A 17,068-nucleotide genomic window follows, 5' to 3' on the forward strand; every position below is an offset into this window, starting at 1 on the left:
TATATATATCTATATATATCTATATATATATATATATATATATATATATATATATATATATCTATATATATCTATATATATATATATATAGTAACAAAAGGAGGCATTTAGCTGGCAATATGCAGAGAAAGCAGGGAAGTAGAGTAAAACATTTGTGCAGTAATGCACCTAGATTGAATGTAAAGACCTATGTATGAAAAGCAATAGTTTAAATTTGGTTTAACTTACATGACTTGAAATCCTTCCTCTCAGCAAACAGACAGGGTGTGTCTGTTTGAATTACAGAGCTAGTGATGGGTGTTTCCTTTTAAAGAGAAGGTGGGTGTGTCACCTTTCCATCAAGCTAAGGCTGGGGGAGGAGTATCAGGTATAAAAGCTTGTTTATATCATTTGTGCACTGAGACCAACGCTGGGTGAGCTGGCTAGTCCTGAGAGAGAGCTGGACTATGTATAGCTAGTGTTTAGGGTCTCCATGATTGCTGTGCAAGTATACGGTGTCAAAACATTTACCATCCTGACAATAAAGCACCATAAAAAGGAAGAAGTTGTTTGCGTGTGCTTCTGCAGTATCGGGCTCTTGCCACTATATATATATATATATATATATATATATATATATATATATATGTATAGGGTTTACATCATAGCGATCAATCTTATTTTATAAACAAAAGTGCAGCAATCACGTAATAAATACTCGAGACGCCTGAGTATTGGAGGTAGAGGGAATGTCGTCACTGTGAGGCATTCTGGGTGCTGTTTTCGAGTTTTGGGAGTCGCGTTATACGGAGAAGCTTTTTACCTACCCAGTTATTGATATAGGGGCGATCCATCTCACACTCCACCGTTGGATTATTTGATCGTACATTTGAGGACATTTTACCAGATGATAAGTACTGTTTCACATCTATTGTCCCATATTGTGTGAGTACTCTATTGTTTATGGGTCATATGTAGTTTATACTGCTCATGTTTTATACCTTTGTCTGCCGGATTTATATATATTGTTTGAGGACTATGAATACTATTTCTAACCATTGAGGACTATATGACCTATGGGTTACAAGTAGTACACACTGCATTTTATCTTAGACGTTTGTGTATAATTTATTCGATTGACACACCCAGATCTCTAGGTATATAGGAGCGCTTGTCAGTTCCTCATATTTGTTTGTTGTCATACTGTATGTTTGGGGCTTATTAGGTGTTTTTGGACAAGCAGCTCTAAAGTGGAGCGCCATATATTGATTATTTTTACCTTTTTTATACATAATTAATACTACTTTGCAGCAATCAGGCAGGTTCAAGTCTACAATACATAGAACTCTAAACACGGATGCATTTTGGTACACATAGGCAGTATGATAATATTTAAAGAAAGCAGAATAGATAGCAGAAGATGATACGTTACCCTGTGACAGATGCCTCAGACAGGTGCTCTTCCCTGAGTAGATCTTTCCAAGAACGCAGCCTTTAATGGGGAATGGAGGAAACACAGGTGGTGGTGTGGTCACTGAGGGAGGATTGACAATTTCCAACAGTCTGTGAACCACATGGCCCAGAATATTAGTATTTGGTGCAGGTGCTTTTACCCCAACATCATCAGATGAAATCCACTCTCCCGACATGGCCTGCCAAAGAGCCAGGGGAAAACGTTACACCATAGGGGACAATGCACACACTTTATGGATATACTGATCTTTACCTATCTGTAGGATGACGAGAGCTTAGTAACCACAACAACTGCAGTGCTAAATGTAACATCTGTTCATATTTTTAAACATAAAAAAACAGAGAAAGTTTTTCCTATAAAAATAAACATTATGAGGCGTTTTACAGAGCAAAAGTTTAAAAATAGAAAAATGTGTGTGGTCCCCCCGCCCGACCACTATTAACCCTAGTGCTGCTGGCCTGGTGGTTACGTGAAAATCAGGGAAAAATTTGCGTGCAGTCCCCCCTAATTTTCACATAACCAGCACTGGGCAAACCAGCCGGGGTGGTTGGCACTATAGCAGGGGGACACGCGGCAGGGATCCCCCTGCTATAATGCCCATGACATTGTGGGAAAACCCGCTATACTATAAATAGACCTTGCGCCTGTGCTAAACTCATTGCGTATCAGAGCTTGTATTAGATACAAGCTAAGCTTGCGGCCTCTGTAGTCAGGGTTTATTTTTTAACCAAGCATGTTCTGGATTTGGAATACAATTATGGGGGCCCTTCTGGCCTTAATAAAAGAAGACTGCAATCAACAAGGGGGCCCTTCTGGCCAGAAGAAAATAAAATTGCAATCAACATGGAACAGGGGTGTATGTCACCCGAAGAAAAGACGTTTTTTTCAAGCATGGACATTTGGAAATACAAATTATTTGGGACTCTCAAGCATGGACATTTGCATATATAAATATTTATGGACATGGGTTTTCAATACTTTTAAATTCAAAGCTGCTGACAAAAGAGTAAGAATTCAGATCGGTGAGTATGGGGTTTTATTATTTTTATTAAACTTATGTGGCAATAAAGAGGCTGTGTTATGTTTTTATTGTTTTTTTTAATTTTTATTAAAAGCGTGTGGTTTTAATGAGGGTGTTATGGTTTTGTAAACATTTATATTTGTGGAACTACAGGTCTCAGCCAACCATGGGTGTCGGGCCATGTTGGCACTTGTGGTTCTCCAAGTGCAGCTAGTAATCACGCAAATAGGAAACAGCGTGTTGTATGTAGCGATTTTTAAAGCTAACTCGGGAAAGTTTGCTTAATTGCAGCTTCATACATTTGAGACTTGTATAGCTAGGGTAGCAAACAGTCGGGACTTTGATCTCTATCGATTTTGGAAATGGCGATTCTGCCAGAAACACATCTCTGGCGATTTTACATAAAATCTCACTTTAATACATCTGCGAGATGAAACACCCGCGAGAAAATCGTGGGATATTCAAAATCAGAGCTTGGTACATTTACCCCCTGGATGTCAAAAACACACTTTCTGCATTTTGTACTTATGTGGGAATTGTCAACAGCACGGTAATATCAAACATCATCCAAAATCTTAAAACAGTGCCCTGGTGGTGACAAGTCATCATAGAAATGATGGGATGATTGGTTAGCCTTATCCAGTAATAACAATGGATCAAAGCATCACTTAGCAAACAAAGTTTACAAAAAATACATGTTATTTTAAAATTAGTAGTATTTCCATTTAGTTCCCTTATAGAGAAAGGATTACTCCTAGATCTTTCTTTTTATCTAGGTTGCCAATTAATTATATATTATTTCCCCTCTGCATACATGGGTTTTCATGGAAAGTCCACTATGGGTAGATATTTCACAAGTTGTAGTAAGCTATTTCACAATATGTACAATACAACACAATACAATATGGCCATATATAATTTTGCTAATTACAAAATGCCTGGAACATTTTTCCTTTATTCTACTTGCAGACTAGGGAATTATAAAGTGTTTTGCTCATTTTCAACTTTCCTGGAATGTACACACAATTTATTGGTCCATAAAATGGAACGATTGACTGTATTTGTCTATCACATATAACTATCCTGGATGTTGACTCATGCAAGACACATATTTTGACCAGAGACGTGTTAGTCACTTACACATTAACATCTTTATATATAGGTCATGTAGTGCTTAACCTGACTACGTCATATTATGATAAAAAACAAAGTTGTGGTGAAATCATTGTGACATATGCCACACTAAGGAGAACACTAGTGCAGGAACGTGCTAATGTAACCATGGCAGAATAAAAAGTATTCAACGGTTTTTAATGTTGACCATTTATTTGTTTATAGTTAGAGGTAATCGAACACATTTATTATATAGTGCATTTATTGTTCTGTAAATATCAGAGTACACTGTGAGATGCTGGATAAATGCACTGTATACTTTAAACCTATAAATCTATACACATATGTCTCCATTAATAATAGAGGTGTAACAACCATCATAGCAGCTGCAATGTGCGTAAATCTCCCTCGGAAGCCCTGCCTCTGCTCTTCTGAACCAGTGGCGGATCCAGGGGGGGGGGGGCGATCGCCCCCCCTAGCAGGGGCTTGCTGCCGGGGGCTGCACAATATGTGCAGGTCCGCTCGGCAGTGACAGTGTGCTGCCCGGCTGCTCTGATTGTGTTTAAAACACAATCAGAGCAGCCGGGCAACACATTGTCACTGCCGAGCGGACCTGCACATATTGTGCAGCCGCCGGCAGCCTTGAAGTCAAAAAGGGGGCCGGGCCTAAATCGCCCTCCCCTAAATCGCTCCTTTTAGGATACTTTTCTAGATCCGCCCCTGTTCTGAACATGTGGAGAGGCTGGCAAATGCGAATGGAGGCTGTTTGGGCATTTAGCTCTAGTGTGATAATTCTTGAGCATTAAAAAATTACAGCAAAAATAAAATACCAAACAGGGCTCCACTAATCGAGTGCCAGCCCCAGCGCACTAGAAGAACAGAGCAGGGGCAAGTGGAGTGCTAAGTAGATGAGCATTGCAGGCTCCCGATCCACCACATCCCAAAGGTCCTTTATTGGCTTGAGAACTGGTGACTGTGGAGGCCACTGGAGAACACATTGTCATGTCCATGGAACCAGCTTGAGATGATGGCCATAAAGGAATGCACATGGTTCGCAACAAAACTCAGGTAGGCTTTAGCATTTAAATAATGCTCAATTGGTATTAGGGGCCCAATGTGTGCCAAGAATACATTCCCCACTGCATTATACCACCACCACCACAAGACTGCACCGTTTAACCAAAGCAGGACGGATCTATTGATTCATGTTGTTTACCCCAAATTCTGACCCTATTATCTGCCTGTTGCAGCAGAAATCGAGATCTGTTAGACCAGGAGACGTTTTCCAATCTACAACTGTCCAGTTTTTTTGAGTCTATAACCACAGTAGATTCAGTTTCCTGCACTTAGTTGACAGGAGTGGACTCCAGTATATCTCCTGCTGCTGTAATCCATCCACTTCAAGGTTAGATGTGTTCTGCTTTCATAGACTATTTGAGTTACTGTCGCCTTCCTGTCAGATATTCTCCTCTCTCATTAACAAAACGGTTTCGCCCACAGAACTGTCTGACTGGATGTTTTTCGATTTTTTTACACCATTCTCTGTAAACTCTAGGAACTGTTGTGCATGAAAAATCCCAGTATATCAGCAGTTTCTGAGATACTCATACCACTCCGCCTGGCACCAGTAATCATTCCACAGTCAAAATCAATTAGATTACATTTCTTTACTTTCTGGTGTTTTTGGTCTGAACAACAACTGAACCTCTAGGCCTTTTCTGCATGCTTTTATTATTTGTTAATTATTATTATCGTAGATTTGTATGGCGCCAAAGTGTTCTAAAGCGTCGTACAGTAGGGAAAACAGGACGTACATAAAACAGTGACATACAAGGTAGACAAAATAAATGCAGACATGAAAACAAAGGATATGGAGGACCCTACTCGTTAGAGAGCCTACCAGGAAAAAGGGTACAGCTGAAACAAGAGGAGCGATGTTGAGTGGAGATTGGGACAGTTGTGAAGGTGCATTAGTGTGAATAGTATAATCGGGGATAAGGTAAGCTCTAAAAAAAGACATGAGTTTTCAGAGAGCGTTTAAAGATTTGAAGGCTGTGGTAGGGAACTCCATAAGTGGGTAGCAGCATGGGAGAAGCAGGAGTGAGAGGTGGTTACCAGAGACAAGACAAGGCGCAGGACAGAGGTAGATCTAAGAGGATGGGAGGGAGAGCATTTTGATATGAGATTTGAGATGTATAAAGGGATAGTGAGGGCTTTTTATTAGGTAAGAGTGAGTAATTTGAATTGGATTCTAGAGAACACAGGGATCCAGTGTAGATATCTGCAAAGTGGTGCAGCAGATGTGGTGCGGTGGGAGAGGAAGATCATTTTAGCAGCATTTAGGATGCTATGAAGTGAAGATACATGGGTGTCGGGAATGACAGAGAGCAGGAGGTCGCAGTAGTCCAGACGGGAGACCATGAGATAATGAATTAGAGTTTTGGTAGCATGTTGGGTAAAAAAAGGTCATATTCTGGCAATGATTTTAAAGTGGAGTCGACAGGACTGGGAGAAAGTCTGAATATGAGGAATAAATTAGAGGGTGGAGTCTAACGTGACACCAAGACAGCTGGCTTGGGAGACTATGGAAATTGTGGTCTTATTGACAGTGAAAAAGATTTGAGGGGAAGTGGTCACTGGCAGGACGGAAGATGATAAGTTCTGTTTTGGACAAATTAAGCTTTAGGTAGCTTTGGGACATCCATGTAGAGATAGCAGAAGGACAGTTGGTTACACATGACAGTGCAGAAGGCAAGAGATCAGGGGAAGACATATAGATTTGGGTGTCATCAGCATAGAGGTGGTACTGAATGAGCAAATTAGTTCGCCAAGAGAAGTGTACAGTGAAAAGAGTAAAGGGCCAAGAACAGAGCCTTGTGGGAACCCAACTGAGAGTGAGAGAGGAGGGAAGGATGTGCCAGAGGTATAAACACTAAAGGATCGGTTCGATGGGGAGGAAGTAAACCAGGAAAGAACTGTGTCACTTAGGCCAATGGAGTGAAGAATGTGTAGGATAAGAGTGTGCTCAACAGTGTCAAAAGCAGCAGAGGTCCAGGAGAATGAGTATAGAGAAATGACCCTTATAATTTGTAGTAAGTAGATCATTGATCACTTTTATGAGAGTAGTTTCAGTAGAATGTTGGGGACAGAAGCCTGATTGGAGAAAGCCGAGGCAGTAGTAAGAGGAGAGAAAGTGATACAGGCGATTGTACACTAATTACTAAAGTAGTTTGGAGGAAATGGGAAGAGAAAAATAGGGTGGTAGTTGGAGAGAGAGGCTGGATCGAGAGTTGGCTTCTTTAGAATTGGTGAGATGAGCGCATGTTTAAAGGAGGATGAAAATGTGCCAGTGGAGACAGACAAGTTGAAGAGGTGAGATAGAGGTGGGCATGCAGTGGAGAGGGATAGGGTAGAGGGGACAGGTTGTAGGGTGAGATGATGAGATGAGTGCACAGACTTTTTAAATGTATTTAAGCATGGAGTTGTTGCAACATGATTGGCTGATTAGATTGTTGCATCAATGAGCAGGTGTATTAATAAAGTGGCCACTGAGTGTGTGAACTGTGTATATATTATACATTGAGGTTATGTGTGTTAGAAATATGTAAATCAGTAAGTGTGGTGTATAGGGGATATTACACCCTGTAATTCCCCCTTCACTTGTCTATGTTTATATCCGGATTATGTTGCAGCTGTACAACTTGACCAGCTAAACACAGGCTGAAAAGACCCATTCAATACATATTTTGAAGACAAGAATTCTCTAAAGAGGAACTAACTTCACAGACGATATAACCACAGCTATATCTGTCTGTGCAGAGGATTCATTATTTTCAAGTATGTTTTCAAGAATTTCCTATGCTTCTATTGTATCTTATCTTTCTCATGAAATTCACATAAAGGAGAAGTCATAATGTCATATCCTATAACACTCAGAAACCTTATTTCTTAAAGCATAAACTCCAAATTAAAATGAAAACATGAAATATTAAATAAAAAACTGATAGAGCATTGGAAATTGCTGACACAGGTGCATTGCAAATATCCAAAAATTAGAATTATGACACAAGCCACCAGCAGAGCCTGGATTTTTCTGTGTTTCCACTATAACAAATGATGATATACAGTATTTGAATATCACCCTTATAGAGACTAGAGATGCTCACTGACCCCCCGTGTTCTGGTTTTGGATCTGGATTAACTTCGTGTTTTGGTTCCCTATTTTTTTCTAAAATCCCTATATTTTTTTGCTAAAATCACATAATTTTGCTTTTTTTCCCCCTACATTATTATTAACCTCAATAACACTAATTTCAAGTCATTTGCAGTCAATTTTCACCACCTCACAGGTCACAATATTATTTTCCTACACTTTCAAACAAAGACTGCAGCAGTTCTTGTCAGTGATAAGAAGAAGGCCTTTGTCATGCCTGGGCATAAGACAAAAAAATCCACAGTCAATAGAGGTAGGGACCTTAACCATCTAGGAACCTCATCCATGATACGCCATTTGACGCTAGTTCATGGAAAGCTCTTGGGAAAATCAGAAACTTATGCTAAAAAAATAACAAAAAGCAGTCCAGCATCAGCTACCTCCCTTCTTTCAGCTAGATCCCAGCACCTGCAATCCACACCCCCAACACCTTCATCATCAATATCCTCACAAGTGATCGGAGTTAGTCCTGCATCCATGTTTCTACGGCGAGATGACTCCTCCCCTATCCAAAACGTCTCAGAAGAATTCTTGAGCATAAGGCCCACTGCTGCTGCTCCTGCTGCTGGGGGTGGATCTTCAACCCAGAAGCAGACCAAGAAGAAGACTACTAGTAGTTTACAACAATTGACTGTTAAACAATCCTTTGCAAGAGGAAGCAAGTATGAAAGCTATCACCCAGTGGCAAAGGGATCACAGACGCCACGTTGACTATACTAGTATTAGATCTGCGTCCAATATCCACTATTAATGCAGCTGGTTTTAGACAGTTACTTGAGGTCTTCTGTCCCCGTTACCAAATTCCATCACAACACCATTTTACTAGAAAGGCTATTCCTCACCTCTACCAGAAGGTTCGTAAAAATGTAATTATTGGGCTACAAAATGCCATTCTACCCACTGTACACTTAACCACAGATATGTGGATAAGCGGAACTAGGCAAACTAAAGATTATATGACTGTGACAGCCCACTGGGTTGGTGATTCGCCTTCACCAGCAGGAACAGCAACAGCATGTACCCAAGAACATTGCATTTCTCAGAGGCTACTCTGTGTATCATCTGCTTCACTAAGAGGCATATTATTATTATTTATATTATTATTATTGTAGATTCGCAAAGCACCACAGTGCTCCACAGCGCTGAACAGTAGGAAAGACAAGGACATACATAAAACAAGACAGACGTAAAACAAGAACAGACAAGGCAGACAAAATGAATGGAGACATGAAAACAAAGTGTATGGAGGACCCTGCTCATTAGAGAGCTTACATTCTAAAGGGAAGAGGGCCCAGCTGAAACAAGAGGAGTGAGTGTGGCTCAGAGTGGAGATTGGGATAGTTGTAAGGGTGCATTATTGTGAAGTGTTATCGATGATAAGGTCACCTCTAAAAAAGAGATGGGTTTTCAAAGAGCATCTAAAGTATTGAAGACTGTGGGAAGTCTGCTTGAGCGTGGTAGGGAATTCCATAAGTGGGGAGCAGCACGGTAGAAGTCGTCAAGGCGGGAGTGAGAGATGGTTATCAGAGACGAGACAAGGCGCAGGTCAGAGGTAATACCGCTGACAACCTGTTTGAAAAACTAAGGGATGTCACTGCAACATGGTTTATCCTGCTTGGACTCTTCTGAGGATATGTGGTTTCTGATAATGCCACCAATATTGTTAGAGCATTACAGCGGGGGGAGTTCAATCGCATTCCCTGTTTTGCTCACGCAATCAACTTTGTGGTACAAAACTTTTTAAAAAATGACAATGACATGCAGGAGATCCTGTCTGTGGCCCGAAATATTTAGGGTCATTTTCGGGATTCTGCAACAGCATGTAGGAGAATTCAGCAGCTGCAAGAAGAATGGAATTTAGGGGGAATTTAGTTTAGTCCAGCGCAGTGGAGAATACTTTCCGTGTTGTGCAAGGTGCTGATACCACTCAAAGTAGTCACCTGTGAAGAGAGTGCAGACACTGTTAGCTTGAGTCAAGTGATTCCCCTAATTAGACTTTTTGAAAAGCAGCAAGAGAAATTGAAAGAGGAAATGAAACAAAGCAATTCCGCTAATTATGTTGGACTTGTAGATTAAGTACTTTATGCGCTTCGCCAGTATCCAAGAGCTACGGAATTTGCTGGCGCTATATAAATAAATGTTGATGATGAGTTATCAGCATCTTGAAATCGGATCATTACATTTTGGCAACTGTGCTTGATCCTAGGTTTAAGAGATATGTCTTTTCTTTCTCTCCAGCTGACCCAGATCTCAAGAGATGCAATGAGCTCCTGGTCAGCAATCTGACAGCTCAAGTGGTACATGACACAATGACGTCTCCTCCTTCAGTTTCTCTGGAAATTGCTGCTAAGAAAAAACTTAGCTTTCCCAAGACACCCAGTGGTGATGCAGAAGAGTCTGCACAACATTTTGAAATTTGGTCTGGTCTAAAAGAATTGCCCAAAAATTGTGACAGCTCTTCTGTAAAATGAACTACAAATTCCATGAGGAAGGCCATTACTGGCAATTACATCAAAGTACACAGACTTCTGTGATGGTGGATTCCAGCAGGGATGAATTAGTATTGTTTGAGGATGATGTACACACAGATGAGGGTGAATATGATGACAGTATAGATTGCAGGCTCTGAGATCTAGCTGAGAGAAGGGAGCTAGCTGATGCTGGTATGCTTGGTAATATTTTGGGTAGAATGGCAATTTTATGTTTTTCTACAGTAAACTTTCACCTTTATTAGAGAGGTGTTTTTTTCTTTACAAAGGTACAAGCTTTTTATTTACATTTCTGTTTCCCTGACTTAAAACCACTATGCACTTGAACATAGACTTTAGCACATGAGGTAGAGGAATTAGTATTATCATGACACACACTGAAGAGTGACAAGAATAATGACACCCCTTCTGTTTCTGTATGAGCTATGACACAGTAGAATGTCACTGGAGACTTTTAAGAACACTGACAGCCCTATTATTACAATTTCTGTTACATCACTGAACCCTGCCACCTCTCCTGTTTCTGAGTGAGCTATGGTACAGCAAAATGTAACTGCAGATTTAGACCAAGACTGCCAGCCCTATTATTTCTATTTCAGCAATGACAATTAGCAATGGAGCTCTCCTCTTTGTGTGTTACCTATATACAGGGCCGCCGCTCCCATTAGGCAGCCTTAGGCAGCTGCCTAGGGCGCCGGCCTCTGGGGGGCGGCACTAAGGACTACTTTATACATAAATAATGCGGGCCGAGGGCAGATTCCCTGCCCGCCAGCCCGCCCGAACCCCCGCCCGAACACCCGCCCGTCCGAACACCCGCCCGCAATAATGCGATGCTGCACTGTAGCAGCACCGCATTTTGAAATTTACCTGGCGCCTAGTTCCTGGCTTCTGGCGCCGGGTAGTGACGTCACGCCGCTGCCGCTGCGAGTGTAGAGTGTAGAGGAGCAGAAGACAGAGAAAGAAGCAAGCAAGAAGAGAAAGGAAAGAAAATGAAGAAACTAAGGTGAGTACAGGAAAGAGGAGGCTACAGAAAACAGGAGAGGACGGGGGACGGATGCTATACATATGGGGAGAGAACGGAGGCTACATAAAGGGGGGGATGGAGGCTACAGTAAGGAGGGAGAATGGAGGCTATACAAGGAGGGGGGGTTGGAGGCTACAGCAAGGAGGCAGAATGGTGGCTATACAAGGAGTGGGGGATGGAGGCTACAGCAAGGAGGGAGAATGGAGGCTATACAAGGAGGGGGGGATGGAGGCTATACAAGGAGGGGGGGGGATGGAGGCTACAGCAAGGAGGCAGAATGGTGGCTATACAAGGAGGGGGGATGGAGGCTACAGCAAGGAGGGAGAATGGAGGCTATACAAGGAGGGGGGGATGGAGGCTACAGCAAGGAGGGAGAATGGAGGCTATACAAGGAGGGAGAATGGAGGCTATACAAGAGGGAGAATGGAGGCTATACAAGGAGGGAGAATGGAGGCTATACAAGGGGGGAATGGAGGCTATACAAGGGGGGAATGGAGGCTATACAAGGGGGGGAAATGGAGGCTACAGAAAGGGGACGAGAGGAGAGAACAAAGGCTACAAAAAGGGGGGAAGAATGGAGGCTACAAAAAGGGTGGGAGAATGGAGTCTACAAAAAGAGGGGGATAATGGAGGCTACAAAAAGGGGGGGAGAATGGAGGCTACAAAAAGGGGGGGAGAATGGAGGCTACAAAAAGGGGGGGAGAATGGAGGCTACAGAAAGGGGGGGAGAATGGAGTATATAGAAAGGGGAGAGAATGGAGGATACAGAAAGGGGGGAATGAATGCTACAGAAGGGGGGAGAATGGATGATACAGTAAATGTGTGTGGGGGAGAATGGATGCTACAGAATATTGGGGAGGGGGAGGAGGCTGGAGAAAATAGGGAATTGGGGGATTACAATTAGAAATGTCCTTGAGTTAGAGACTCTGGGGTCTTGTACTAAAATAGTGTCATGACAAAATGCAGCTATGCATAATGAAGCACAGCTTTAATTCACCTTGCTGGGGCTACTCTAGGATAGTTAAGGAACCATTTATGTGTTTTAGTATTTGCCCTCTATTTGGCACTCCTCTGTTGCCCTCTATTAGTATAATTAATTTTACATCTGCAGAATACATTAACAAATGCAAATAAAATAGAACGGTCTAGATTATCTGTCATTTAGATTACCTTTCTCTATTTATTTGCATGTGTTAGTATATTTAATATATCATCTACAGAATACATTAATAGACAGCAACAGAGGAGAGCCAAGTAGTGGGCAGGGGGGCATGTGAGTAAAGCTGGTGTTATGTGGCTGGCATATGTGACACAAGCTGATGGGCAAGGGGTGACATATGTGAGAACAGCTAGTGGGCAGATGGGCATGTGTGAGTGAAGTTGGTGGGCAGCGGGGTACATGTCAGTATGTAACAGGTGAGTGATGTCATGTTTTCTTTTCTTTGTTTTGTTCTGAAGTCTAACATTTGGAGCCTCCCCTCTAGATATCCTGGTGTTGCTCCTGGGCAGCAGTGAAGCCTGGACAGCATTCTGCATCAGACATCAGTGCTGCGTTAGACATCTAGACTGCATTGTAGCCAGCCAAGAGGAGGTAAGAGTTATTATTTTTAAGTGTGTTAGGGGCTGGGAAAATAGATTTTTTTTTTTTTTTATTATTTTTTTTTGGGGGGGGGGGCGGCAAGCTTAAGCTTTACCTAGGGTGCTGGGCAACCTTGCACCGGCCCTGCCTATATAACACAGTACAATGTGACTACAGATTTAAAGGACCAAGCCTGCCAGCCCTATTATTTCTATTTCAGCAATGACAATTAGCAATGGAGCAATGGAGCTCTCCTGAATGTCACTGGAGACTTTGAAGAACACTGCTACCCCTCCTCTTACTTTTCTACCTATGACGCTTCCCAACTGCACTAGAGACTGCCAAGAACTGTGTTACCCCCTTCTGTGTCCCTCTGTGAGATGGTGCTGGATTGCCATGGATGGCTCGGTACTCGGACCTCCTAAGTTCGAGTGTGTTCGGTTCTTGGGGAACCGAGCCTGAGCATCTATAACAGAGACACACTTGTATCATTGGCCGGTCTCCTTTATTTCTGGGCTTGGCTTTTAAATCAGTACCAGAGAGTGAGTGAGTCAACTTTTTGCTATTGTGAATAATATAATTGAACAGTAAAGGACAAGCAAGTTATCTGATCAGGAAAGGATAGCTGTTAACTACCTGCATGATGTGGCAGCAACAGGAAAGAACTATGCACACCTGTCATAATGTACAAACATTGCTGACAAGTATTTTAGAATGTTGGACTTAAACACTGTACATCGGTTTTGTTCCCTTATAAAATCTTCTTGTAGTTAAATAGGCATTGCACCTTCAGACAACTTTATCATATTGGTTAGTGTGTGTGTGTCCTCTGTATATCTAAACTTTTACTAAGTCGATTGTTTTTATATAATTGACAAAAATCAGATTTATGTATTGTAGTATGTGCTTCTGGACAGTAATATATACAGTATGAAAGCAATACTGAACAAACAACTGAAGTGATGTTACAGCAAACACAATGGTCATTCTATATTCAAGTTTTTTGTTCATATCACTTTCCCTTTAGCCCCTATATAATAGCTGTGGGGTGTGGCTTTGTGTTGTGTATCATATCTCTTTAACCACTGTTTAAAGGGCTACGGGCAGGCCCGGCGCTCCCATTAGGCAACGTTAGGCAGTTGCCTAGGGCGCCGGGCTCTGGAGGGCGGCACTGAAAAGGGGGACCCAGTGATAATTAAATAAATGCTCTCGCCCGCCCGCTCGAGCGATATAATGCGGTGCTGCACTGTAGCAGCACCGCATTTTAAAATTTACCCGGCGCCTGGCAGCGTCGTGACGTCACAACGCACGACGCGTTGTGCGTCGTGACGGGGAGAACGGAGGCTATACAAAGGGGGCAGAATGGAGGCTATAGAAAGGGGGAGAATGGAGGCTATACAAAGGGGGAGAATGGAGGCTATACAAAGGGGGGGGGAATGGAGGCTATACAAAGGGGGGGAGAATGGAGGCTATACAAAGGGGGGAGAATGGAGGCTATACAAAGGGGGAGAATGGAGGCTATACAAAGGGGGGAGAATGGAGGCTATACAAAGGGGGAGAATGGAGGCTATTCAAAGGGGGGAGAATGGAGGCTATACAAAGGGGGAGAATGGAGGCTATAGAAAGGGGGAGAATGGAGGCTATACAAAGGGGGAGAATGGAGGCTATACAAAGGGGGGGGAGAATGGAGGCTATACAAAGGGGGTGAGAATGGAGGCTATACAAAGGGGGGGGAATGGAGGCTACAGAAAGGGGGGAGAATGGATGCTACAGAAAATTGGGGGGGGGGAGGAGGAGGCTGGAGAAAATAGGGAGACGGGGGATTACACTTAGAAATGTCCTTGAGTTAGAGACTATGGGGTCTTTATACTAAAATAGTGCTGTGACAAAATGCAGCGATGCATAATGAAGCACAGCTTTAATTCACCTTGCTGGGGCTACTCTAGGATAGTTAAGGAACCATTTATGTGTATTAGTATTTGCCCTCTATTTGGCTCTCCTTTGTTGCCCTCTATTAGTATAATTAATTTTACATCTGCAGAATACATTAACAAATGCAAATAAAATAGAACAGTCTGGATTATCTGTCATTTAGATTACCTTTCTCTATTTATTTGCATGTGTTAGTATATTTAATATATCATCTACAGAATACATTAATAGACAGCAACAGAGGAGAGCCAAGTAGTGGCCAAATACTAAAAAAAAAAGCCAAGTAGTGGGCAGGGGGGCATGTGAGTATATCTGGTGTTATGCGGCTGGCATATGTGACACAAGCTGATGGGCAAGGGGTGACATATGTGAGAACAGCTAGTGGGCAGATGGGCATGTGTGAGAGAAGTTGGTGGGCAGCGGGGTACATGTCAGTGTGTAAGAGGTGAGTGATGTCATGTTTTCTTTTCTTTCATTTGTTTTGTTCTGAAGTCTAGCATTTGGAGCCTCCCCTCTAGATATCCTGTGTTTGCTCCTGGGCAGCAGTGAAGCCTGGACAGCATTCTGCATCAGACATCAGTGCTGCGTCAGACATCTGGACTGCATTGTAGCCAGCCAAGAGGAGGTAAGAGTTATTAGTTTTAAGTGTGTTAGTGGCTGGGAAATTAGAATTTTTTTTATTTGGGGGGGGGGGGGCGCAATCTTAAGCTTTGCCTAGGGTGCCGGGCAACCTTGCACCGGCCCTGGCTACGGGGTGACTGTGGCATTGGGCAGGTGTTTTTAACGACACCAAAACTGCAGTGGAAATCCAGATTTAGGGTAGTCGGACATTTTTTTCTAACACTCCTGTTTATACTTGAAGATTGCCCCCAATGACTCTGTTTGCAGAATTTTACACTGCAATAAAAATCAGGAAGAGGTATAGTAATAGTAATACAATGTGCTCAAGACCTGATACATTAAGGGGCCTATATATGACCCATCATATATTGATCATTGGAATTATCATTTCGTATTGTAGTGATAAGAAATTAATTGATGTGGAGCTTGTGCCGGTGAAAAATCTAAAGATTCTTATGGCCAGTTCTTATGGCCTTGCACAATTGGTGATAGGGAAGAGTCTGGACAGCTCTCTCCTGCGATGCTCTCCCCATAGGATAGAAGGACTAACTACATCCTCAGATGGCAGTAGATGTCCGGGTCAAGCTTCGAATAAATCTGCAGAATCTCAGTCCCCATAGACACCTATGGATACTGGATGGGCGATCGATGAGACTGGGACTCTAATAATAAATAGCCTTGTTACTTTAAAATGCGGTAATCCGCTATACATACTTATATATTCACATATCAATCCAGACGATACATTAAACTGATCAAGTCTACTCTCTTCATTAATATTGGGTGAGTTAGGGCAATAGCACTTGCACCTAAACTGGTACTTTAGTGACATATATATTCTTGCAAACAAATTAAAGTAGCAGAAAAATAGTTTTAAAATACGCTCGTAAAATCCTATAATATATGATCACTGAACAAAGCACCTGTCAACTTCAGAGGTGAATTTTCATTCAGCCAATCAGAAGCTTCTAGCTACTGCTAAGGACCATCATCATCATCATCATCATCATAGGGGTGTATTTACACCTACTCTCTAGCAGGTGCAAAGGATACGGCTCCTGACTGGTGTATATGCGTCTCCCCCTGTCCTGCCTCTCATGTGGCAAGTGTAGATACGTGCATCTCTCTAACCACCTGCCGAATATTGTGTAGGACCCTTTGCTGATAAGGCTTGAACAAACTCTATAACCACTTGTGTGTTACAGTACACAGTATTTTAAACATTTGATACATCCGTGCACTACTGCTCCCAGGTAATGACTGATGTAACAGTTACGTCACCCAATGATTCCCTCTCAGCAAACACACAAGTTTAGTAAAGACCGCAATTGTGACTCAATGTATGGCCTGACTGGGCGGTCGCTCATACTGACAGCATGCTGGGGGAGCCAGAGTGATGATCAAGTCCCTTACTTCCTCGGTAGTGGCCCCTCCCTCTGAGAGGCTACAGTGGGTTTTGCATTATGGATCGCACACTGCATATTGCTATAGATAGGCAGCACAACCACTTACTTTACATAGGGGATGCAGCCTTTTGCTGCACACATGCAAACCCGCTGACTGCACCTCTACTCCTCCTCTGCTGGGTCACAGTGTGCATGGCAGCTACGCACTTCACCTCCT

General features: G+C 42.5%; 1 protein-coding gene across 1 annotated transcript in view; it reads right to left on the reverse strand.

The window, feature by feature from the left end:
• SPEF2 (sperm flagellar 2) overlaps nt 1-17,068 on the reverse strand; it is a 166,341-nt gene that overhangs the window by 75,001 nt on the left and 74,272 nt on the right. Inside the window, exon 11 of the mRNA XM_075184373.1 lies at nt 1,412-1,631. Within this exon, the coding sequence (XP_075040474.1) occupies nt 1,412-1,631 (220 nt within the window). The remainder of the gene's footprint in view (nt 1-1,411; nt 1,632-17,068) is intronic.

The sequence above is a fragment of the Mixophyes fleayi genome, chromosome 1 (assembly GCF_038048845.1).
Source record: "Mixophyes fleayi isolate aMixFle1 chromosome 1, aMixFle1.hap1, whole genome shotgun sequence".
In the NCBI taxonomy this organism is placed as follows: domain Eukaryota; kingdom Metazoa; phylum Chordata; class Amphibia; order Anura; family Limnodynastidae; genus Mixophyes; species Mixophyes fleayi.